At 32.3% G+C, this 27,011-nt stretch overlaps 1 protein-coding gene and 1 long non-coding RNA gene across 2 annotated transcripts; one reads left to right on the forward strand and one right to left on the reverse strand.

Moving 5' to 3' along the window:
* The first annotated feature begins 5,713 nt into the window (after positions 1-5,713).
* LOC128166575 (peroxidase-like protein) lies at positions 5,714-26,435 on the forward strand. The gene is made up of 13 exons (XM_052831845.1): positions 5,714-5,839; positions 11,451-11,655; positions 13,648-13,813; positions 13,992-14,221; positions 15,493-15,684; positions 15,775-15,817; positions 19,058-19,191; positions 19,593-19,688; positions 20,196-20,294; positions 20,713-21,436; positions 22,834-23,012; positions 25,458-25,575; positions 25,731-26,435. Exons 2-13 carry the CDS (start codon positions 11,460-11,462, stop codon positions 25,987-25,989), a joined length of 2,436 nt encoding a protein of 811 aa, XP_052687805.1. The 5' UTR covers positions 5,714-5,839; positions 11,451-11,459; the 3' UTR covers positions 25,990-26,435.
* On the reverse strand, positions 21,066-25,871 carry LOC128166585 (uncharacterized). The gene is made up of 4 exons (XR_008241159.1): positions 25,739-25,871; positions 22,815-22,941; positions 21,333-21,577; positions 21,066-21,194 (listed from the first exon to the last, which is right to left on the reverse strand). It is a non-coding gene; the product is annotated as an uncharacterized LOC128166585 (long non-coding RNA).
* Positions 26,436-27,011: the final 576 nt, after the last annotated feature.

Below are 27,011 nucleotides of genomic sequence, written 5' to 3' on the forward strand. Positions count from 1 at the left end.
GTTTTGACGATGTTGCCGGTTCAAAACAACACATTTTACAGGACGTCTTGCTCGGATACCTGCATCTCGTAGTCGGTTTCTGACCGTTTGCTCAGAGATTCTACGCTCTCAAGGAATGGATGAAGCAGTTGAGGTTTCTGTTCTGAATCGTTTAAATGCTGTAACCTGATGTAGCTGTTTTGAGCAGCAGTGGTGATTCTTGCACCTTGGAAGGTCACGGGTTGACCCAAGCTGTCAAAACCTATTCCAAATATGAGAAATGGTACATTGGGTTACATTAAAGACCCTCGCTACAGCTGTCTGAGATTCACCTGCTTCTAATCTACCAATAACATTGTTGCGCTGGGCTTCACCTAGACGTGGCATAATGTGCGAGTCTACGGTCAAAAGAAACAACCGATTTTCACATCGAACCCCCTTATTTTTAAACGTCCAAAGTGGTTTAGCACGAAAAGCTTGCGTTGTCGATTTAAATTTGCTTTTCGTGAAAAGCGAGTGAGTACAAATGACCAAATCTCAGGACAGTCCCTTTAAATGACCTTGAATCAAAACAGTCTTTTATTATCAATTTTCGTAAAATATAATTTAAACTACACAGTGTTTAAAAACTAATTTTCAAGAAAAAAAAATAATGCTATGCGTTTCTTTTATTTGAAGAGTTTATTTAGTTCTAGTTGTAAGTTTCCACTATATTACGTTCTAATTATACATGTATAGGAGATGCAACACTTTCATTTTCGCTATCCTAGCCAATTACGTCAAATATCTTGTCTTTTTTTAGCACCTATTTACTGCTGTATACGAAAGTTTTAGAATTTTTTGTTTGACATTTATACTTCATTAGTACAACAATAAGGAACATTTTAAAACGAACATTTTGATTTTCTATTTCTATAATACTTGAACTCGATTTTTGACGACAAATTTTAAAAGTTGCTGATTGATGATTGGTTGGAACGTAAAACAAGCCACCATGATCCACGTTTCAAATTTTATGACAGACCAGATGAATCCTTTAACCTTTTATTGTTTAAACAGTAACAACTTGCTTGATCAACAAACCTTAACAGTCAATAAATCATAATGCGTCAATGTGTTTTTATCTTAAATTAGTTCTCGGTGACATACTTTTTACAACTTATATGGGTATTCATTGTCAGATTTAGAGATTCAATATTAATTGTCATCCCCTCACATACTTTACGAGGTTAACAATGAAGAGAGAAAGGCTGCAATAATATATCAATCATGTCTTAGGACTCTGTTAAAAAAGGAAATTAGCGCATGTTTTTGCGTCCTCAAAACTCATTGACTCATTGTTAGTCTTAGTAAAAAAAGGGATATAAATTGTTGCAATAAAGGACCACACACATTGATTTTAGAATAATAAAACTTGTAGAAATACAAAACTTTAAAAAAAATGTTTCCAAAATTCATTGAAAAAATAAAATATAAAAAAGTTATATCTAACGACAAGGCTTTTATGTACATGCTAAGTGTAGAATCTAGATTTATTGTTTAATATGACATTCCGACTTGTAGTGAGACCCAAGAAGATCATTACAGTCTAACTCACTGGAAAAACCTTTGCAGATCTTATTTCAAAAATACAAATATAAAGAATCCTATAATTTTAGAGTTAATTGGGATAGTTCTGATACACACTGCATTGGAAATATGTAATTATCATTACTGGAAAATCACAGAATAGACTCTGTGTCTATAGAAATGCATTAGTAGCAAAAAAGTATATAGCATTTTGAAAGTTTAAAATGTTTTGATCTTTGATTACTATATGCAATATAATACTGCAGTGTATATATATATATATATATATATATATATATATATATATATATATATATATATATATATATATATATATATATATATATATATATATATATACTATTCACACATTCTGTACAAAATATTTGAATCCAAGGGTATTCGCAAAAATATGTATCATTTAATTAAGCATTGAATCTTAATTTTTTGAAAGATATAGTCTCATGACTTCAGCGGTGTGTGCATACAAATTGAGTAACGCGCGCTAGCGCTTTACGAAAATAAATTTACATTTTTTTAACTTTTTGTCTTGTCTGCAAATGTGATTTATAGGTCAAAATTTCTGTTTTATCCTAAGGGTAAGTTCAAATAAATGGAAGAGCCACTGCAACAGCCGCAAACGTGAACTCGCTTGTGACATTGCATTTTACAGCGTTCAACGTTTGTGATGTCATAATAAAACTCGTCATTTTAACCTTTGAGTACCTTGTGTGTGTTACGGTTTGACAACTGCAGCACCTTTTCACACACTTTACATGCAAAAAATATTAAGAATGTAAATATTGTATGAAATTTTCCATGGTGTATTTGATTTAGGGAAATGGTGTATACGTATTTTTGAAATTGACTCCTTGATGTCTTTTTTAAACCTTTAATTTGAAAAAACAACAACCGACCATTGATAAGTATAGAGGAATCAAGTTTAAGTTTGTAATACTAGTATGCAAGCATTCTGGTTTAATGGACGTTTATAGATTCCAATATATACCATATAAGGGAAACTTAGATTCATCTAAAACATATTATTCTATTTTTCGCTAAAAGGGGACTACTAGTTAGACACTATAATGTATGAAGGTCAGGTTTGTAATAATAGTATGCGAACATAGATTTATTTGGAACATATTATTTTATTTTCTTCTAAAACGGGCTCTTTGAAGGATCCACGCTTCAGTTAGGAAATACTAGTACAAGGGAGCAAAACTATATAACACTATTTTGAAAGCATATAAATAAAGTTTAAATTTCAAACTGTTTAACTCCTGACTCTTTTCAAAGTAATTTGAGACAAAGAAGAGGTTATTCTTAGAGTACATGCTAGAAAATCTTGAAGAACTTAACATTAACGTAACTAAATAATAATATTTCGAAAGCATCCTCATAATGTGTCGGTTTTAAACAGTTCAACTCATGACCCTATCCAAAGCAATTTTAAGACAAAATAGGGTTCATTTTTAGAGCACATGCTAGAAAATCTAAACTTCACCAAAGCCATAGTGATACGCTTTGTGATATTGTAATGCAGACATCCTTTTATAGAGTAGCTTCTAAAATCTAAGATCTATTGTGGGCTTCAAGAAAGTGTCAAACTTTTTCATAAGCATTTATAAAGGATGTCTTTTAAGATCATCTTTTTAATAGTGCTTGTTTTGTAATTGTCGATATCATGTTGTTAACATTGTGATTTACCAAGAAAGGGGTTACATCTATTTTGTTTTTCTGTTCTTTTATGGGTAAACTTTGGTTTTGGTCTTCCTCTTTGATAGCTTCATGATCATCATGGTGAATGTTTCCATTCGGTTACAAGCTTTGTTTAAAAGTAAATTATTACGCTTAGTGGTTGAGCATCATTGATCAGGGATAGAATGTCAGTTAAACAGCTTTATATACATATGAATATTTATACTTTTGTGAAACTTACCAAAACAACCAATCCAGAAAATTTGTAAATATCTCTTACTCTGACGACAGCTTTATAACCGCAAAAGAAACTACCTTTTGGTAATTCTTTTTTTGGAGAAAACCCACCCTGTGTACATGTAGAAGTTGTTCATTTGTCCATTAAGTTTGAAAACGAGGACAAAATCTTTCCCCAACACAGCTGCTTAATATAAGATGTAGTTTCAATTAAAAAAATTTTCAAAAGTCTCTTTTTGTTTTTTAAATATCGCCAATTCGCATCACTGTAATCATAAAAGGCGTCTGCGGTTTGAGATTTTAAGGATAACATGAAAGACAAATAAGGTCAAACGCTAACCACAGTATGTAGATAAATCACAAGATCCTTTCCATCAGGAACTTAATTATTACATATTGACTCATTAATAAACCTTCTCTTCTTCTATCTACATCACCATCAGATAATTAACTACTTGGCCAAACTTGATTTAATACTGGTCTCATTCATTATAAAGAGAAAGACCTGAAGTCTTTCATCATGAATTTATTCTTGCAGTCGATTAATTATTAAACTTTTTTTAAGCATATTTTTTTCAAAGTTTGTATCAACGTAGCTCACCTTGTGTCATTTGTTAAATGTTGATAAAATCGTTACTACAGGTAACATACTCGCTATCAATAACTGCTTCATATGCCAAGCAAAATTGAAATCCAATGTGATATGTAAAAAGTTTATAGATAACATAATATTTCATCAGATATCACACTATTGATGAACGTTGTAGAGAAACATTCAGAAAACACTCAACACTAAGTTGCTAGACTGATGAGGAAACGATTAAATTGTATAAGATTCATTACACAATCTTAGTCATTGATTCACGCACTGACACGCTTTTTCACTACTGAACTAGAATTCCAATAACGAAGAAGAAATTGAGAGAAAATTCTTTTTTGTATACTTATCGATGTTTTTTATTTTAAGTTGCAAAATATTGGTATTGTGATCTACATATGTATCCTTCCAGAATCTAAATAGCTCATTCAATAAAATTTCAGGCCATGGTGTTGCCATTTCTAAAACTTTTAAAAGCACATATCTATTGTAAATAGTTTACAATCGGCATTGGACTGCTTTTTATTATTTTCCAGTAAACGTAAGATAAGGGACACGTCTTCTAGCGATGTTTTGGCCAACACAATGTCGTGTCAAAAGATTTATGGTACAAGATGTCGGTGTACAACATACATTTTATTGGTTCCTTTTTTTGTTCTTTGTTTTTAACTAGTCTTTACATATGTTGTGGTAACCGTTTATTTCTATGGAAATGTAGCTGGGTTTTTTTATGATAGTGTGTTGGTTTGTGTGATTTTATAAAATGCGAGGAAATGAATTAATTTATTCATAAATCAATCCACCCAGCTGTTTGATGAAGTTGATGCATACAAAATACGAATGTAATAAAAAAGCGTTTAAAAACATATATATCCCAAAATTTTAACGACGATTAAGTCATCTTTGATTTAGTCCGCCCCCCCCCCCCCCCCCCCCCACACACACACACACTGAACCGCGTGCGCAAATTACTCTTTCTCACTCACAAATACAATGATAAACTATTTCCAATGAAAGACTTTTAAGTTTTAAGTATGATAATAAGGTTTTAAAAAAGGATGACAAGGGATATATCCAGTCCATATTAATCAATCAAATAATTCATCAAGGGCACTTAGCTATGTCATGTTTCACGTTTATAAAGTTCAGAGTCATTAAATCTGTCAACGTTTAAAACAGGTAATTTTTAATATTTTCAAAACCTTATGAGCACTTAAAAACATTAAAGATGTGATCATTTTTTCACACAATTTGTTTGTCGTTGCTAATTGGCATTGATTTTTTTCTTCAAATAAGATTAAGAATTCTTAATACGTTTTATATAAACTAAATCTTAAGAATTCCTAAGTACCGTATTTTGAATATTAATTTTTTCTGTCATTAAGGAAGCGCTCGTCATTAATCAAAATTGTTTTTATGAATAGGTGAGTTTTCGGAAATTCCGTAAAAAATACAATTTGAAAAAAAATGAGGACAACTGAGTTCCAGTATCCTATAAATTGGGAGGATCAAATTTGAATCGGCTGAAGAATTTGTATTTTTTCCAGGAACAAGTCAGGTACTGACAAACACAGCCCCTGTCTTGTTTTGAATGTAAATGATTGTTTAGTGTTGCCGTTAAATTGATTCCTCACTTTGTGTTAACAAGTTCTTTTTACAGGTTGTGAACAGAAGATAGGTCACGTGACCAAATATCAATGTTTTTTTAACTCTATTTTTTCTTAATTAGATCATTTAGGACCATATCGTACGAAGGTAAGGTTTGTTTATTCTACTTGTGACAAATATTACAATAGATAAAAACTAAAAATGTTAGAAGTAAATAATAAATAGGCATTGTTTAATACCTAATAAAAATAAATTCAGTGAAATTGTTTGTTGTAAATAAGTGATAATCTTGTGATAATCTTTCATAAAAAATGATTATTAATGGGTTGCATGAACATGTTTGATTTCTTTTTACCATATATTTTCTTTATCTCGCCATTTGACCAAGTATATTACCCACAATTATTCCTTACCATCGACACAAATTTTTTCCATGGTTTTGAAAGACAAAGAAAGATTGTTTGTTGTATTGTATTCAAAAACAATATAAGAAAGCTAATTTATGAGCACATTTTTTCTTTAAAATAAGTTTCCTATAAAGATTTTGCATTTTGCAGATCGAACAAATTTATCTGACATATTTTTTTCACAGCGCTTCAAACCATTTCTTTCTCAGTTTTAAAATATGAGATATGCATTGTTTGAATTTGCATTCATTTGACATGTTACCTTTCATTTATAAAAAAAATACTATTATAAAGAAGGCAATTTTTTGACTTAAATACAATAAAATATATAGGATTGGTTACATACAATTAATTCTTATGTAACATAATACTGTAATTATGATAGAGCTTGTGAAGTATACATTAGGACGAAACTTTGCTACACTTCACCTTATCACCTCATTTAAAGGACATTAGTAAAATTTAATTCAAACAAACAGTATGGTTATTATGACCTCGTCATATATCGAAACAATGACAAAAATTAGATGCGCAGAAAGTCCGAACTCAACAATTTGACTGTCCAGATTCCAGGACATTTTATTTACGGAAAGAAGGCTTAATTGCTTTTCGAATTGTTCCAAATAGGTGGCAACTTGTTTTTTTGTTATTAGTAAATAAAAGATAGAATTATATTTAATAAAAAAAACCACAGAAATAAACTTACTTAATGAAATATTTAATTACTTTGTGTATTTATGAAAATGATTGAAAAAATCATCTCGCTGATTTTATACCTTAAGACAACTTAAGAATGCGAAATGTTCTATAAAACTTTACCCCCATTTAATGTTACACTAAACTAAAAAATCTTGAGTACAGCACTTTTAACATTCATCCTACCCAAAACAAACTAAAAACCTAGAACGTAAGAAAGTAAAACAAAAGTTATTACATTGATAAAAAGATAATCGAATCAAGTAGTGATAAATTAACTGGAAATGTTGAAATTAATGTTGCAAGTAATTGAAGCTACATTTAGGCAAACTTGTAAATAACTTTATAACTATTTAAATAAAAAAATGGGATAAAATAATGATTTAGTTATATTCCAATTTTTATTTTTAACATGATTTTAAAAAGGCTATAAAATATTTCAAAGTCCGATGGTCAGGTAAAGTCTGATGGTCTGCGTCAAAGTCCAACAATGCGTTACTGATGGTGACGCTTTTTGGCGTTACTGACGCCAAAGTCTGATGGTGACGGAATTACAATGTCTGTGACGTTACGTCTTGACCACGTCATAGTTTACGTCGTATTAGCGAATCAAATGAATAAGAAAGCAGCGGCAGGTCGTTGGCACGATTGGCTGATACGTTTTCGACCATTGAGGACAAAAAGGGAAACTACCCATCCCAATCTAGAGTAGCTTTTTCTGTGTGAAGTGAGGTACAATATATTGAAAAATAAAGATGGAACATTTATTATCATTGGAACGGGAAATTGTTTACGGTGGAGATCTGCAAAAACGAAAAGTTTATTTAGTGTAAAATACCTGATGCACTTTCAAAATGTGCTTTAAATCACTTGATGACGTACAACTCTAACATATATGTAGAGAACTTTGGGTGGGGTCTGTTTGTAAAATATTTTTCACCATAAGCTGAGATTTACCTCTTTAATCTGAATTCAATTTAATTTATTTTATTCATAGACCTACCTTAGTTTATTGTGACGCATACAGACAAACCATATGCATAACGGAAAACAGTTCTTGGTTTTATGAGTCAAATAAGTACCATCGCACTTAGGCATGTCACACTATCGGACGTTGGGCTTTGGCGTCCGTATCTATTCGGGTTAGGCGCATACCAACGGACTTTAGCGTGACTGCGTGATTTTAAAGTGCTATTTATGCGTTATGATAAACTTATCGAGTTTTTGCTATATTTTTTACTTGACATATGTGGCATTTTATCAAGTACATTGTATATCAATAAAACACCCTGATGCAATATAATATTTTTCCCTACATTAAAGCTTACATTCTGGAATATATAAATATACATGTATAAACATTGATACCATTGCAAATTGACAAAACACCATTCCAGTAAGTCAAGAACAAAGATAAAGATTTATTGTTAAAAAGATAATGGATTTGTACTTTTACAGAAATTATGGCGCTATTGATAGAGCACTTATGATTTGTTTTAAACGCATTTTGAATTACAATCAAAATAAAAAAAAATTGCAACATGCCCTAAAAACACAGTAAGTTGTAAATAGCCATAATTGTTGATTTTTGTAAATTAATGTGAAACATATGTACCAGAGATATATTTCTATGATACATTTGTGAATGAACAACTTGATCCTTTTATATTTTATTGTATAATCAAGTATTCTTGTGAAACAATATAAGCATATGGTTAAATAACTGACTCACATGGTAATGGAGATTTACTGTAAATCAGAGACAACAGTACATGTTTTAGTTTTTGTCTTGTGTCAATCAATTCTAAAAAGTGCAAACCATCTTTTTATATAATGTATAATGTATTACTAAACACTTTTTGATTGATCATAGTTCTATGATCCAGAGGGGCCTGTACTTAAATAAAATTAAATGAGTAACCATGCACTTTCACTGGTTGAAGTTTTTCATTGCATTTTTTTCCAACAAAATTGCATTTAAAATGTAAATTAAAGTTCACAATTCGAAGCGCGTACTGTTCAATTACGATATAAATACATATCGTTGATCAATATTCCATCCAAGTCGGTACCGATCTTCTGGTTAAATGTGTATAATCAAGGTAGGTCATTTAACATTCTTAAGGTCAAGATCTAAGAAATGAAAGTTGCCTACAGGTTTATAAACTTAAAGATATTGGTTCTTTCAATGATGCTTCATAACAATAGCTTTGTTTGATTGGGTGTACCGGGGCTAAAATTCTTGGTAAACACAATAAAAAAATCAAGTTTTAAAGTGTCATTTCCAATGAAATGTTAAGAAAACAAGGAACAAAGGACTATATATGATACGGGTCTAAAATGGCCCCCTAAAATGAACATCATCATTTTAATATCATTCTTTGTTTTCTTAGTACAGATATGTATGTGATGTGTTTACATAATATTCATTTTGGTTCAAGTGCTCACAATTTAGAAATATGACATTGTAAACACAACCTTTTCCCGCTATTTTTGCATTTTTAGCCTAAAACAGCTCGTTTTCAATGAGTTTTTCCTTCCGAAAACATAGAGCGCATTCTTGAACAAATAAAATATTTTAATCAGAGATGTATCTAGCCAAGACCAATAAGTGACAAAAATTTTTTCCTTGTTCAAGCATGCGCTCTATATTTCCTATTCGTATATAGTTAAGAAAAATGTCAATTTTTGGCTGATTTTGATTGAATTATAGAAATGGCGTCACTTCTGACGTCATATACTGCCAGTGAGTGCAAATAAATCAAATAAATAGATGAAAAATATATTTTATATCAATTCTTCGAAAAAAATAGTTAACATTTTATTGTACCCGAAACACTTAAAAAATGGCGAATTATGGGGGCCAAATTTAACTCTTATCATATATAGTTCTTTAGGAGTTTCGTCCATTTTTAACTAAAATATATCTAGAATGCCTACAGTCTCTCCAAACGTAATTAAACAAGCTCTTGGTCTCCTCTTTAAAAAGATGTAAAATTGAATATAGGTATCAGGATTACCTTTCCCATGATTTATTATAGGATGTCAAGAAATTGTTTAGTTATCTACATAATTCCTTTAGAGCCGTAAAGAACGGGTTAATATCAAAGAAAAATAATAAAATAGTTTACAGCTGTTTACCGAACTTTCAAAAAGAACCTCGAATATTTATCGAATACAAACCTTTAAGAAAGAGTTTAACAAGATAGCATACATTTGACAGGTTAGATATTTTTACTATTAGTATAAAAGTCGTCCCGACCACGGTTTACAACTCCATCTTGTTGCGTATATGCTTTGAGCACTTGATTTATCCTAGTTTGAAATAGGGTCAACGTATAACAACCCAAAAAATGATGTATAATTATACATTTACTGAAAAATAAAACAGCAGGAAGTAAATTCAGAAAAAACCAAGTTGCTTTAAACATATTCTGCCAACAATCCGCTTGTAAATGCTGGACGACAGAGTTTAATAATTCATCATTTTTTGTTATGTTTAGTATATTGTTTTTAAAGTGTTTTTTTTTTTCAAAGAAAAAAAATCGATTTTCGGGATTATGTGTACTTTCTTTTTTTTTTTAGCAGTTCATGATCCATATTTCACAACGATGCCTCTATTAGATTTTATGAAAAGTGTAATAAATAGCTGGTATGATATGCTATTGTCTGAGAAAATGATTTATTATAACAAATCATTGAACTCTGTCAGACTCCCTCCACATCAGTAAAGAGAAGGAGATGTCCTCTTGAATAAAAAAACCCAACAATATGTCCGTTTAAACAATTAAATCATTCATTGGTGATTCATAAGGAAATAACGATGCAATACACGACATATAAACAAATCACGCGTCATGGGTTTATTTAAATATCATTCCATTTTTTTCCCGTACATAGCAGTTTCATAACCCTATTGTACAGCCAATGACATTGAATCTTTTGACTTGTACTTTCGATCTCCCAAAATTTCATGTGAAAAACCAAAATTAACCACACCAATTTGATTTATTATAAACTTTCAAAAAAAGTAGTAAAAAAAAAGAAAAGAAAAGAATATGTTTTACTGAATAAGCTTTTAAACACTGACTAACAATTACATAATTTAGAAAGACGTGAAGAATATATAATAAGATCGTGCATCGTTCGATATTGTTTTCAAAAAATCAAGAAAACTGCCCCTAAAAATATTTCGAACTGTAAAAGAAACGTCGCAGCCATTTGTGTTTACAAGGAAGCAATCAGCAATATTTATAATAGAAACCAACATGTGTTCAGGATAAACAGGCAATGACCACTGATCAATTCATCATTTATTTAAATACCAATTGATAAAAAGTGAAAACTGTTTATGATTACGTAGTACGTATGAGTAAGACCCTCATTAGCATTGATTACAGATGTGCACAGGAAAACTTCAGCTAACTTTGCTGTGTTTTAAAGATAATTATCATGCTGGAAAGTGTGGTTTTGATGTTAGGCGAAATGTGGCATATTATGAGGTTGACGAATCTGGTCGATGAATCCGACAGAAGTAAAGACAGCGCTACTTATCATTAAGGCATGTTTGGTGATTTAAGCTCTTTCCCAAAGAAACACAGATGCTATTTGATTGTATTGAATTTATTTTTAATTATGGTTTTTGTCACAAACAGGTGAGAGGAATGAAGGTGTCACTGCTGATAACCTTCAGTGTGTGTCTAGTATACGAAACTGTTGCCCAAGGAAACATTGATGCTATTGTAAACGATGCTGTACAGTCCGCCTTTGGGGGTGGGCCAGCACCGGGAGTGGCAGGGTTTGGTCCGGCGGGTCTAACGGGCGCTGGTCCCGCCCCTGCTGTGGGACAAATTCCTGCAAGTATGTTCTTTAGAAATTAGAGGTTTTCATATACGGAATTTGTTAGTTATTGAATCATTAATTCAAAAAAATATGAACTAGATTAAGTGAAAAAGATTGTTTCGTATTGTTGATAATTACTATTTGCTGTTAACCTTTTTTATCGAAACATGAATAAATGGAAGGATTTATTAAAAAGGTTTTGATGGGTTAATACAATGGATAATAAAAAACGATAACTTTCAGGATTCAATTATTTTGAATGCAAAACTCTTATTATTAGGATTAAAGAATCATTGTCTTTATGATGAGGATAATGACTTTACCTTATTCAGCATTTTCTAAAATGCCAAAACTTGGAGTAAAAATATATCTCAGTGAGTCTTGATCAATATTAGAAATAAAATGGTAAACAACTCTCAACGGAAGCTGACAAAAATCATCAAATGCATTAATAGTAAAACAATAAAACGATAACATACTACTTTAGTTTAAAAAATTACAAATACGTATAAAATACATTTTTAATGATTTTTCAAATATATCAAATGTTAAATAAAATTATTAAAGTATTAAAATTTACATACACACGCATACATTAATTTCGCTCGCTTAAGAAGATGAAAAATATGAGAAAAGGGGAAAAAAGAAATAACATAACTAAGTCATATCTTAAACAAGTATTTTTTCTAAACAATATCTTATTCTTTAATGGTTAAGCAGTTAAACACAATTATTCTTTAGTGGTTAAGCAGTTAAACACAATTAAGCATTGAACTCGACATAAACGATATGCAAATATTTTGTTTAACATATAAGATTTTAAAATTCATGACCCTGCTTTTGTAAGACAATGATAGGGCACAAAAAAGCACTCTTTTAGAAGTATTTTATTTTCCATATATGTGAAGACTTGACTTACTCTAAAATGTTTGAACTTTGTCAGAACATGTGATATTGTTTCAACATTTTTGTACGATAACCACAACAATTAGAAGTTTTAAACTTAATCTTTTTTTTTTTTTTTAGAAAATTTCTAACAGGAATAATTGTATGCAAAATTCGAAATTGTAACACTAAACAGAAGAATTAGTTTTAGTTATTTAAAAGATTATTTACTGATACTATGTCTACTCTATATGGCAAAAGTTCTGACTTTCACTCGTGGATTGAGGAAGGATAACTCGATTTGTATCAACAACAAAAATTCAAACCTTTTTAGTAATATAAAGAGGTTAAAAAAACAAAGTTACACATGGCTTATGAAATATTTTGACAGAAGTCGAATGTCTAGAAAATGATTTTAAGTATTTTCAAATAGCTGTCACAATGCTATTATAATATCCCTAATATCCTTATAATATCCTTCAGTTGTCAGTGGGATTGTATACGTTTATAAAGACTTCAAAAATTCAAAAGAATAAAAATTATCATCAAAAAGTCTTTCACAACTTGTGTGTTAGCTACTTTTATATTATAGTAATACCACACTGGAATGATATGTTATTTGTTTGAATGAGAACATGATATCATATAACCAAAAGGTTAAAACATCTTTCCAAAAGTATTGTTCTCCTTCAGCAAGCATCTAAACATAAAACTATCTTAAAATCGTACAACTTGTGTACAAATATCATTAACAAGTAGTTAAAAGAGACCTTTAACCTTGGCTGTCTTGGATTTCTATTAAGAATTTAAAGAAAGTTTTCCCTATAAATGAAACAGTATTCTTTTTGAATTAGAAACTGATAACTATAAATAGTTTATTTTTAGAATAAATAAAGTTTTAATGACAGGGACAAGGCCAATCGTCCAAATTGGCCAAAGGCCAAGTAAACCTTTTTTTTCATTTTTATTGATATTTGTTTTGAAATCGCGTACGCCTGATTTGACTAAATGTGTGACTAAATGTGTTTGAATAAAAGAAAAGAAAAGAAGTAAAGTAAAAGGTTATTTTGGCTCAGATAATCGTTGTTTCATATATATTTTTTTAAAATTTTGTAATTTTTTTAGGTCGAACTTCTGGTGGTGGCATAGCCCCTAGACCGGTGAGTGGACAGGGGTCGGGAGCCGCACGTGCCCTAGCCAGGTTCTCCCAGAGTAACGCCCCAGCTACTAATACCCTTCTCAGTGACCGGTCAGCGAGGGCCTCTCAAGCTGCCAGGACCATAGCTGCAAAGTGAGTTCCTCCATCATTTATTCAAAAAATTGGAAAAGATAATTCAAAAAAACCATTTTGGAGTATAAAACGTTGTTTAACAACTAGATAGTTGGATATCAGGCAAATAGAGAGCTTATTTTAATAAATCGTGTAGCACTGTTTAATCCAGCTGAGCATTTTATTTTTATATAACCAGCCCAGAAGTTGGTGGTTTTGCTGCTGGTGGATTACAAAGAGCAGTTTCAGACCCACAGATTCAAGCAAGCTTTCAGAGAGCCTTCGAGCCATACTGTTTTGCAATGCCTCTATGTGACTTCCGCGACCCCTACCGACGAACAGATGGACAATGTAACAACCCGATCAACCCTCTCCTGGGATCATCTTTCACTCCTCAACAGCGAGTAGTACCGAATGCCTATGATGACTGTAAGAGTTATTTTATTATTTTATAGTTTATGCAAGTAAAGCTTTCTTTTTTTGAGTATTCACTCAAAAGACGATGATAGAGACGTAGTACCTGTATGATTTTTTTCAGTATCTGTTTATCTGATAAACTTAAAAAACATTATGTTTTTCACCGAATTTTTTAGCGTTGTAGCGTTTTGGCGAGCGCAGCAAGAGGCAATAATTCACATGCATCTACCTTACATTAATCTCAGCTTAGTGATAATTTGAAAAAAAGAGAGCGAGAGAGAGAAAGAGAGAAAGAGAGATTTTTTTTATGTATTTCTAGGTTTAAAAAGAATCTTTTAAAATATACATAGACTTGCTTCCTTCTAAAACCCATCTTTACTTTTGGAGAAATTATCAGTCTGTAAAGCGTAATTTGTGTTTAATTTGATTTAAAGTTTAAACTCTAAGTATTATTTTTTTCCTACTTTTTATCTAATTCATAATTTTTAATTAAAAATCAATGTGTTTATTTATGCATTCAAAATACATACGTTGTATCCGTGCCCCGGTCAGTGTTTGTGGGTGTGTCAATAATTACCATTGTCTAATTTAATATGCAATATATTGAAAAAAATGTTTCTGTTTATTTCATCTCTTTATTTATTTTTATATAGTTGAAAATGACGAGGCTTTTACTTTAATAGCAGTATATTTTATAAAGCAAGTAGTATGCATACATGCAAAATTAGCTTAAAATTTGATAAATCTGACAGTCAGTAAAGTATGGCTCTTGCTTGTGTATACTAGTTTACATTTTCTCTATCAGAGCAAAAATAATAATAATTATTAAAAAAAAATTATCTGAGTCATTATCTCAGTTTATACTGAACTAGTTTGTACACACATTACACGTCTAAATTTATTGCGGGGTTAAATCGCGCGAGTTCACTGTGACGTCATAAGTTTAAATCTATAATCAATTGTTCACGTCTCTTGAATCAATACAAAGAGATGGAAGCGTGTGAAAAATTTCTTGGGTCTAACTAAAGCTTTTGCGATAGTCAAAAGGTGTTTTTTGAACTGATAAGAAATGAATTTAAATAAATTTTGATAATAAAAGTGTATTTCGTTTGCTGAAAATTAAACAGACACAACTTTACATTTGATTAAAGTGTTTGTTGTTCACAATAATAAGCAATGCTCGTAAGAAAGTTAATCACCAAAATTCAAAACAGTCGAAGAGCGGCGGTGGTTCTGAAAAGAACTGAAATAAATTCTTTTGATTTTTATACTCTCTTTTGTAGTTATCAGCTTACCACGTACACGGTCTGTGGCTCTTCCCCCGCAACTCCTGCCAAGTGCCCGAACCGTCAGTAACAACGTCTTCCAGTGGTCCTTCGGGGGCATGACCCCGATCAGTGCTAGTTTCTCCACATTCCTCACCCATCACGGCCAGTTCATTGACCACGATATCATCGCAACTCCCTCAGAAACACGTAGGCATTTCCAAAAACTTGAACTGACAGTTTTTAGCAAGTACTGCCTTATCACAGTTTTGTTTTATTTGTCAAAATCTTCTATTTCAGTTCCAAATAATGTACCAATTTTGGACTGCTGTAATCCAGTAGGGTAATTATAACAAAAAATATGTATTATTAAAACAGTAACTAGATCAAAAGGGTCGGATCACGTCTGGCAACAAGTTACTGTTATGATAATAAAAAATTTAATGCCCTTGTTTTTTTTAAAGTTTTGATAACAAAAACTATCTTCTGAAAATCAATTTTATGACGTGTATTTATACAACAAAGTTTTTTTTTTAAATGAACACTTTTAAAACACGTCAAAATAAAGGCTTTATTTAATGTGTCCCACGTCATCAGTTTCAGATCCGAAAATCAGATCTCACTATAAAATTGATAGTATCGAGTAGTCATGTTCAAGACCAACTTTGTCGTCGATATCGACGATTTCGTACGCAAAATGACAATATCGACATCGATATAGCATTTTTAAAAATGCAAGACCAATAATGATGTCGATATCGACGATTTCGTACATAACTTGACGATATCGACATCAATATCGACATACACTGATGAAGTCGCAAAATCAGCTATATTGTCGATATTGACGATATCTTACAAAAATGACGATATCCACATCGATATCGACACTAATAAGCTTCAAGACTAACTTTGTTTAGGCAATATCGTAAACAAAATGGCGATGAAATCCTTTGAAATTATCGGTAATAAAATTAAATCAATAAAAATGAGAAGAACGTCTAAAAGATGGTATTTAAGGATTGTAAAATGATATAATTGCGATCGTCTAAATTGTAAAAATTTTAGACTAGCATGGTACAGTTTTCCTCAGTAGGCCTACTTGATTACATTATGCACAAATGCAAATCGATAACGACACGATTTTTCCAATATCGACATTAAAATGTGATATCGATATGAATATAGACAACTTAAGTTATGGAAAAAAGAAAAATCGATATCAAGACGATATTGACGTTAAATATGGTCAGCTGTAGTTGTGTACAAATGCATTTAAGCTCTATAATATTAGATTTAATAAATCGATATCGATACAATATCGTCGATATTATCGATATTGATAATACCTCGTGTCTTGGACATAACTCTAAATGATGGGTATAAAGGTAAGCTGGCAGATAAACTAATTTATTATATACTCATCGTGATCGACATCTGTCTCTTGTTTGTTTCAAATTCTTTAACTTTTAAAGTTCTTCCTCTTGAAACTTCCTGTCAACTTCAACAAACCTTATAATAAAGCATCTTTAGGTTAAAGGTAATCGTTTTAAATGTTTTCTCTCAAAATTTATCTTATGAACTAAACTTTTTCGAAAGCGTGAATGATGATACGAAGGTGTGAAAATTGGCTATTTATCTTAATCTTTTTATAAGCCACTCCAATAGAAATGTGAGTATTTGTCATGACAAGTTACATTTACGCTTCAAATATAATGAAGATATTAAAATGTTTTTGATTGTTTTATTTTACATTAGCTGTACACAACTTTTAAGGCCTGCCTTGTTACATGCCTTTTCCCGTACTTTTAAACATTCCACTACGAATCATAATTTCGCTTTTGAACATCGTTTGCAATTTCAAGAAGTGTATTTTGTATTAAAGGGTTTTTCGAGTAACTTGCCTTCAGAAATAAATAGTTCCTTGGTTTTTAGCTCACCTGAGCTGAAAGCTCAAGTGAGTTTTTCTAATCACATTTTGTCCGTCGTCCGTCTGACTGTCTGTCTGACCGTCCGTCCTTCCGTCTGTCCGTCTGTAAACTTTTCAAATTTTCAACATCATCTCCAGAACCACTGGGCCAAGCTTGGCACAACGCATTCTTAGCCTTAGGGGATTCAAAGTTGTGAAAATAAAGGATCATGCCCTCTTACAAGGGGAGATAATTAGGAATTAATGAAAAATTTTGAGAAATTTTCAAAAATCTTCTTGTCAAGAACCATTTGGTCAGGAAAGCTGAAACTTATTTGGAAGCATCCCCAGGTAGTGGAGATTCAAATTTGTGAAAATCATGACGACCCCGGGGGTAGGGTGGGCCACAATGGGGGTCGGCTTTTTACATAAAAAATATAGACTAAATCTTTAAAAATCTTCATAGAAACCATTTGGCCAGGAAAGCTGTGTGGAAGCATCATGAGGTAGTGAAGATTCAAAGTTGTAAAAAAAATATGACCATTTAGGGGTAGAGTGAGCCACAATGGGGGGAGGGGGGGTCAATTTTTTACATAGAAATCTAGAATAAATCTTAAAAAATCTTCTTCACAGAAACTAATTAGCCAGGAAAGCTGAAACTTGTGTAGAAGCATTCTCATGTAGTATATATTTAAAGGTGTGAAAATCATTACCCCCAGGGGTAGAGTGGGGCCACGATTGGGATCGAATTTCTACATAGGAATCTATAGAGTAAATCTTTAAAAATCGTCTTCTCAGAAACTAATAAAACAGGAAAGCTGAAACTTGTTTGGGAGCATCATCAGGTAGAGTTGTAAAAATTATGATTCCTGGAGGTTGAGTGGGGCCACAATGGGGGTGGAATTTTTACATGGGAATATTAAGAGTAAATCTTTAAAAATCTTCTTCTCAGAAACTAATCAGCGAGGTGATTATTCAATATTGTTTAGATTTTGGCTCCTGGATTATTCCTGCACGATTGGGTCTCACAAGGGATCCAGAATTTGATGTGGGTTTATATCCTATATATAAACAATTGTTTAAGATCTTTTTGAGAGCTGCAATGCTCAACATGTGATATTACTATAAAATCATCCTGTTAGAAAAGGGACTAATGATAATAAACATAATAATATCCAAGGGAAAAAATTGATTTTTATTTATACAGGATCCACATGTATTATACTACATTGTCCAGATAGTTTTTATTATGACTCCATTAAGCTGATTTTACCATGCCTATTATTGCTCATGTGAGCGATGTGGCACATGGGCCTCTTGTTTTAAGTGTTCATTAAAAACTGTCACTGTTCACAATAATCTTAGAAAGTGTTTTATAATTTTTGTAAATCATGTGGGTTGTCGGCTTAAAAAACAGTATTATAAGCCTAAAAAACATTGCAAATTGCATAATGAAAAATTTATACCCTTTTTCCACCATAATACAATTTCATTATGTTTTTAAAACCTCAAAAATCTTTTCTGCATAGCAACAAGTGAAATATAATATAGCTTTCATTCAATTTGAATAATTGATTAAGACAATTTTTTAAAAAGTATAACTGGGGAAATACCGTCGTTCAATAAGTTTAAGTAAGATTATTAGGTCCGTTATGCTATTGAATTACATTTCAGAGGTATAGTCAAACCGGATGCCTGTTTTATTATCCCTGTTAATGATGGGGTGCAAGACCCTTTCTTTCTACCACATTTAAACTGCATGAACTTTGTTCGACACACAGGAGCGCCACCATTGCGATGTGAAAATGGTGAGTTAGATCGTTCTGTCATTGAAACAAAATAGTCAATGAATTTTATTCGAACAAAAGAAAATGAAATTATATGGGTTTTGAATTCAAATTCAAGATAATTTACTACAATTTTAAAACAAATATGAGTAAAATGCTGTTTATTTGGAGCATGATTTTGTTTTTTTTATCAATATTTTACAAATATGTTAAAAATAGATCGCGGTTAAAAAAGAGACTCAAATTTGTAATAGTACATATCAAAGTAAAACTCTTTTGATTGATAAAGTTGTCTTGCTGATAAAATCAATGTTATTTTCATAAAGATATATAATATCGCAACACGATTAATGATTTATGATACTTATGTTTGTGAAAATTCTATGTTTGAACAGAAATATTTGATACTTTTCGGCTTTTAGGTGTTCGGGAACAGATTAACGAGAGAACTTCGTTCGTGGATGGGTCTATGATCTATGGATCAGATTTTGCGCGAGAATGGCAGCTTCGAGCAAAATGTGAGCATTTTATAACTGTTTACGATGTCCCAATGTCTCATTTTAAGTACATTCATTTAAATTGGGGTAGTACATTTGAATGACAGGGCTAATTTAATAGGTTCTTTTTCATTCATTAAGTGGAGTGTAACATCCTTTAGAATTGAATGTAAGGAAAGAAAAATGGAATTTGTATTAAAAAAAATGCCCACAATAACTATATGTACATGTACTTCTTGAAAATGGAGTAATGTTAGCGGACTTAACATATGCCCAAGATAAATGATAAAGATAAAAGATAAATTGACAAATATTTGACTGATTTTTGAACTATTCACCGAACAAAGCAGGCAATTCGGTTTTAAATAAAAGAGGTAAAATATTTATGTATGGGTTTTTTTTATATTAGATGCGTATCTCATTTCTGCTGCCTTATTTTATAGGATCAGTTGCAGTACTGAAGAAACAGTATGTGCGTACTTTAAAATATAAAGATTTGTTTTATTTCTGCACGTTTTTTTTTTTTAGTTTTGGGGCGACTTGCTGTTAATGGAGAAAATCTATTACCTAACCACCCCGAGGGATGTCCTGATGACATACCTGCCCGCTTACCTTGTTTTATTGCAGGTCAATAATTGTTATCTTTCGTAGAACACACATTTTAAAAAAAGAGGCTGTTACTTTTAGTGAACCACACTTTTTGAAAAATGAGGGAGAGAACTTTCATTTTTCTCTGAGTTTGCAGCAAACGTTTCAATTAGCATGATGTTTCCATTAGTTTTAATACTACACATTGATACACCATTTATCTTGTCTGAGTTTATTTTAATTATATAAGTTGTTTATTTGTATGAATTTTTGAGCTTCAACTCCATGCAGTTATTAAATTATCGCTTTATCAAATAGCAAAAACACACTTTTGAATACAATTTGCTAAACATTAAGTGTTAATGATTTTTAAACACGAACCACCAATCGAAGTATTTGTGTTTGTACAATTAAAAAAAACCCAACCTCAATGGTCCCTTTTTATTTTTTCGAACAGGAGACCACAGACCTAGTGAAACACCAACTTTAACTGTGCCTCACATCACGTGGTTAAGACGTCACAACTTGATTGCTGATGCGTTAAGAGCTGCAACAGGCATATGGAATGATGAAGTCCTTTTTCAGGAGGCCAAGAGAATTGTTGTTGCTGAACTCCAACACGTTACTTACAACGAATTTCTACCGGCCGTACTGGACGATTTTCATATGAATGCGTTTAACCTACGATCCAGTCCATTCGGTCATGCCGAAGCTTACAATTCTAATATTGACCCTAGGACCATCAATTCGTTTGGTGTGGCTGCATATCGAATGGGTCACAGTTTGGTCCGCAATTCCGTTGGACTTCTTGGAAATGGACCCCCAGTGTCCTTCCCTGTTAGTCAACATTTTGAAAATCCAGACATAATGTACAGAGGTGGATACGAACGTATGGCCCGCTGGATGTCGCGGGAACGGAAATCCAGGTCTGATCGGTTCCTAGTGGATGGAATCAGAAATAGGTTGTTTGAAAACTTTGAAAGTAACCCACCCCCAGGCGAAACGCCATCTTTAGATTTGGGAGCTCTTAATGTACAGAGAGGTCGGGACCATGGAATCCCGTCCTACAATGCTTACCGACAGTTCTGTGGACTCCCCAGAGCCAACTTCTTTGCAGTGGTGCAGGGTGGATTAGTCAATCACAACCAATTCGCTGCACAGGCACTTCAACGAACATACAGGTACTGATGTATTTGCTGTAGGAAAATTCAGGTTGACATGCCTTATACAAACAGCTCCAACCGGGAATATGAAACAAAAACTTGCAATCTAAGCCGCAGGAAAACTGGCGCATTTGATTTTTTGACATTCCTTTACCATCCCTAAAAATATTTATACAAATATTTCATAGAAAACTTTCCTTGGACATATTATTACTGATATCACTTGGTTAATATTCTTTTCTTAAACACGCCTACCGACTTCTGAAATTAAAGCATGTAAAATTTAAGTGCTGATCGCATTTTTTCCCTTAAAAATAAATCACACTACTTCACTTTACAGGGATGTTGGGTTTTTCTAAAAATAGTTCAGAGGCATGCCAATCGAATTTTTCCGTAGAACTGTACACCTTTAGCTACGAGTCTATAAATTAATCATCTTAAATTTTGTATATTACTTGAAATGAAAAAAAAAATTAACAGATCAACATCCCCATCGAATTTTAATTGTGACAACATTGGATATTTTGTAATTTCTTACATTCACAATGCCACTATTACTTATTAGGTTATTACTTACTGACTTCATAAATAAATCGGGTTAGTCAGTCTCATAGACGGCGAGGCGAAGCCGAGAAATTTATGAGACTTATCAAACCGATATATTTCTTGGTCAGTCAGTAGGAAACTTTATAAGTGTTTTGTTTTTTTACCGAGGACTATCAAGTGAGGCATTTAATTCACAGGAAACTATGCTTTTCAAAAATATAAGTATAACGGTGGCTTGACGTTACATCTCGTTCAATTAGCTCAGTCATTATCTACAAAATTTTATTCTCACCTTTATATAGTCTTTGAAAACCTTCGTTGCACTCTTGTTCTGTTATGATGGTTTTATTGTTGTTTAGTTTTAAACGTTTTCTCATTTTCCTCCACAGAGGTTTGAGCAAATTTGTATACTGCCCTTTTATGACACAATGTAACATGTCAATAAAGTAACATTAATTAAAAGGGCAATTGCTCTACTTTAAAGTAATTTCAAAGGCAACTTACACAAATGTTTTAATAACATACGGAACGCGGTTTTTGTAATAAATGTTATGAAATGCTGAGATGAGTAGGCGTAGCGAAGGTCATATAGCCGAATATTTATTCTCATTGGATGGATATATATAGAGATATATTCGACAGTGACGTGTCATGTTTAAACCAATGAAAGTGTGACACTTCAATCCGAGAGAAACAGTATGCGATTTTTAAATATATTTTGAACATAGTTTTACTTAAGTTTAGTTTTACTTTGTTAAGTGGACATGTGATATTGTCCCTTATTTTTCGGTTTATTCCATATTTACATTGTATGAGTGCTTTACAGAATATGATTGAAAAGTATATTCACAATTTTGTGATCTCTTCAGACATCCTGATGACATTGATTTGTTTGCTGGTGGTATGTCCGAGACCCCTCTTCCAGGCAGTATTCTAGGGCCTACGTTCCAATGTTTGATAGCCTATCAGTTCAGTCTCTACAAATATGGCGACAGATTTTGGTACGAAAGGAACTTCCCAGAAAACCCACTCGCTGCATTCACTCAAGGTATGCTTTGATACAATTACAATTTCTGAGGGTTTACAGAATTACAATTTCGGTTAATTGAGTCATTGATGTTAACTATCGCTACATCCATTATGAATGCTTTCTGACTCTAATATTTATTCATCGTAAATCAAATTTAGTTGAGCGTTTTAAAATATCCATGACCCTCGGGACCAAAAATTTTGAATAAGGAATAAGACAGTAAAATAGTTTCATTGATATAATCATCGGTGTCGTACTTGCTGCCAAAAAAAAGTAAAAGTACAAAATTGTTTATCTACGTTGCATGTTTTTACTCATTGACCAACAACTTTAATTATGTTCAGATGGTGTGTTTTTATGGTGCATCATATTTTTAAAATACCGTTTACCAACCTGCTGACAAAGTATTCAATTTATCGATATATCTGTGTCATTTTTAGCTCACCTGAGTGAGCTATTCTGATCACATTTTGTCTGTCGTCCGTCTGTTTGTCAGTCAGTCCATCCGTCCGTCCGTCTGTCCGTAAAACTTTTCACATTTTTAACATCTTCTCAAGAACTACTGAAGAACTACTTAGCCAATGTCAACCAAACTTGAAACTAATCATTCTTAGACAAAAAGGATTCAAAGTTGTGAAAATTAAAGGCCACACCTTTTTCTAAGGGGAGATAATTAGAAATTCATGAAAAATTTTGAGAAATTTTCAAAAATCTTCTTCTGAAGAGACTTGTGTGGAAGCATCCTTAGGCAGTGTAAATTCAAAGTTGTGAAAATCATGACCCCCGGGGTTAGGGTGGGGCCACAATGGAAGGTCGACGTTTTACATATATATATATATATATATATATATATATAGTAAATCTTTAGAAATCTTCTTCTCAAAATCTAATCAGCCAGGAAAGCTGAAACTTGTGTTGAAGTATCCTCAGGTAGTGTAGAAATAAGGTTGTGAAAATCATGACCCCTGGGGGAAGAGTGGGGCAACAATGGGGGTCGACGTTTTACATAGGAATATTTAGAGAAAATCTTTAAAAATCTTCTTCTCAGAAACTAATCAGCCAGGAAAGCTGAAACTTGTTTGAAAGCATCCTCAGGCAGTGTATATTCAAAGTTGTGAACATCATGACCCCCCGGGGGTAGAATTGGGCCACAATCAGGGGTCAAAGTTTAACATAGGAATATATAGAGTAAATCTTTAAAAATCTTCTTCTCTAAATCCAAACAGCCAGGAAAGCTGAAACTTGTGTGAAAGCATCCTCAGGTAGTGAAGATTCAAAGTTGTGAAAATCATGACCCCTGAGGGTAGGGTGGGGCCACAATGGAGGGTCGAAGTTTTACATAGGAATATATAGAGTAAATCTTTAAAAATCTTCTTCTCAGAGACTAATCAGCCAGGAAAGCTGAAACTTGTGTGGCATCCTCAGGTAGTGTAGATCCAAAGTTGTGAAAATAAAAAAAAACCTGGGATTGGGGTTGGACCAAAATGGGGGGGGGGGGGGGTTAAAGTTTTACATAGGAATATGTAGAGTAAATCTTGCAAAAATTTTCTTCTCAGAAACTAATTAGCCAGATGATTCCTTATAATTGTTAAGACTTTGGCCCTAGGACAATTCTTCGGCCTCACAAGAAGGTTCAGAGTTTGATGTAGGTTTAAATCCCATATATAAACAATTGTTCAGGATCTTTTTGAGAACTGCAATACTTCATATGCGATATGACTATAAAATCATCCTGTTAGAAAAGGGACCAATGATTATAACATAAGAAATCCAGGGGGGAAATGGATTTTATTTAGGATCTACATGTATTATTGTACATTGTCCAGATGGTTTTTACAGTACCGATCAGACCCAACCTAACACCAGAGTAAACCCCAACTAAACCGTGGGTTTACTTTTAGGTTTCACTTGGTGTTTACTTTGGGTTTATTCTGGGTTTAGTTTGGGTTTACTTTGAAATTGCTTTTGAGGTCAAATGTATGCACTGAAGTGTGAAGCAGACTATTATTTTATCTTACCATCCTACTGCCTGTAATTCCTATCCTTTGTATATTCCGAATACACAGTTAGCGTCTGCTTACAGGGGTATACGTCTGACTAGGTTTACTCTCACTGTCCACTCTAGTAAACCCGAAGTAAACCCAGAGTAAACCCAGAAAGTAAACCCAGGGTTTAGTTGGGGTTTTCTTTCTGTTAGGTTGGGTCTGATCGGTACTGTATTATGACTCCATTAAGCTGATTTTATCATACCTATTGTTCCGTAGGTGAGCGATGTGGCCCATGGGCCTCTTGTTTAAGTTATAAAATATAATCCATTATTTCTAACCAAATAAAAATAAAGTCGATTTTATTTTCTTTACCTAATGATATTGATTTTATTGGTATCTGTTCCTAGATCCTTTTAAGTACTGTGATTATTAAATTGCCATTCTCTGAATCATATTCTAAACTATTGTTTTCCAGCTCAACTTGCTCAAATTAAGCAGACAACATATTCAAAGATCATGTGTTCCGTAATGGGCAATATTAATGTCGCCCACTCTTTCCAACCTAGTTTGATGCTTCGTACCGATATTCCAGGGTAAACATTTCTTGATAGATATCGATTTTTATTTCTTCAAAATATAAAAATATAACTAAGACAAACAAAAATACTTTTTACAAAAACTTTTAAAAAATTAAGAAAAGCCTTTAAAAACAAGAGTTTGTTACATGCTGTTATTGTCTTATTAATAGAAACTCACCGTTGCCATGCAATGTGATTCTTGGAGGCAATCCCCTTGGCTTCGACATAACGCCGTTTGCTCAGCAACTGTTACAATTGGGTGGAAGACGAAGACGAGGCCCCGATCCCTTTAACCTCTCCCCACTGAATCCAGGTATGCGTGGAATTCTTTCAGGTCCGGGTCAGATTCCGGGCAGTGGAAACTTTGTCTCGCCGTTGAATCCTGCTGGTGTCCTCCGGGGCGGACGGGATATGAGAAGACTTTATTGATAAAAAAAGTTCCATAAATGAATAAAGAAAACAATATAGCGTTGACAAAAACGTTCCTATTTTGTTAATTTGTGTGATAAGTATTGTTTATACTATTTTATATACCTCACGTTTCTTTAATTAAAAAATATTGTAAAACGGTTTATCAACATAAAAATGATTTTTATATTTATCCGATATAAGTAAACAACCATTCTGTGTTTCTCATGCAACGAGCTGGATGTAAATTTTTCATTCAAAATATATTTGATATGTTTATATTGATTAAGTTCATAGAAACTAGCATAATACATAGTGAATGAAAATTCAAGTTTGTAATGTTCAATGTTATATGTTAACTTATACGTTATATGTAATTAATGTATTAAATACGATATTGTCAACATTATTTTTTAAAAAAGGTTAGGTCAATAAAACAATATTAAAAAACAATGGTGTTGTTATTAGGGAGCTTTGACAAAATAGAGTAAAAAAAAACAGTTTTAAAACAGAAAAAAAGAAACGACAACTGTCTGAGTAAAATTGGCAGGGACCTAGACACGATTTCCGATGACAATTTTATTTTTGATTTTTATGTATAAATAAGTTTTCTTTTGTATTTTGAATGATTCACCAAAATTAGAATATTAGAAGTCATTTTACAAGCGAAATACAGAGGAAGGAAGTGGCTGTTATGTAAACAAAGCTTGTTTACGAATTCTGTAAAGTAAAGAAATTGCCATTTCCTTGTCAAAATAACTTGTGGAAACAAGATAAACTGATTTATTGGATTCATAAATAATTTCATCAACAAAAAACAGCAATATTAGATTAAAACTTATACCAGTAATGTAAAAAAATATTTAAACATTTACATGATTCGAGTTTAGTTTACCAAACAAAGAATTCTAACCATTGTGCCTATCTTGTAACTCATTATTTGACTTTAAAATGTTGTGCAAGCATTGAAAATATCTATAGTGATAATTCTAGACACAAAAAATGGAAAAATAAATGTTGAAAAGTTTGAGCTCAAATCGTGT

Source organism: Crassostrea angulata, chromosome 1 (genome assembly GCF_025612915.1).
Source record: "Crassostrea angulata isolate pt1a10 chromosome 1, ASM2561291v2, whole genome shotgun sequence".
Lineage (NCBI taxonomy): Eukaryota > Metazoa > Mollusca > Bivalvia > Ostreida > Ostreidae > Magallana > Magallana angulata.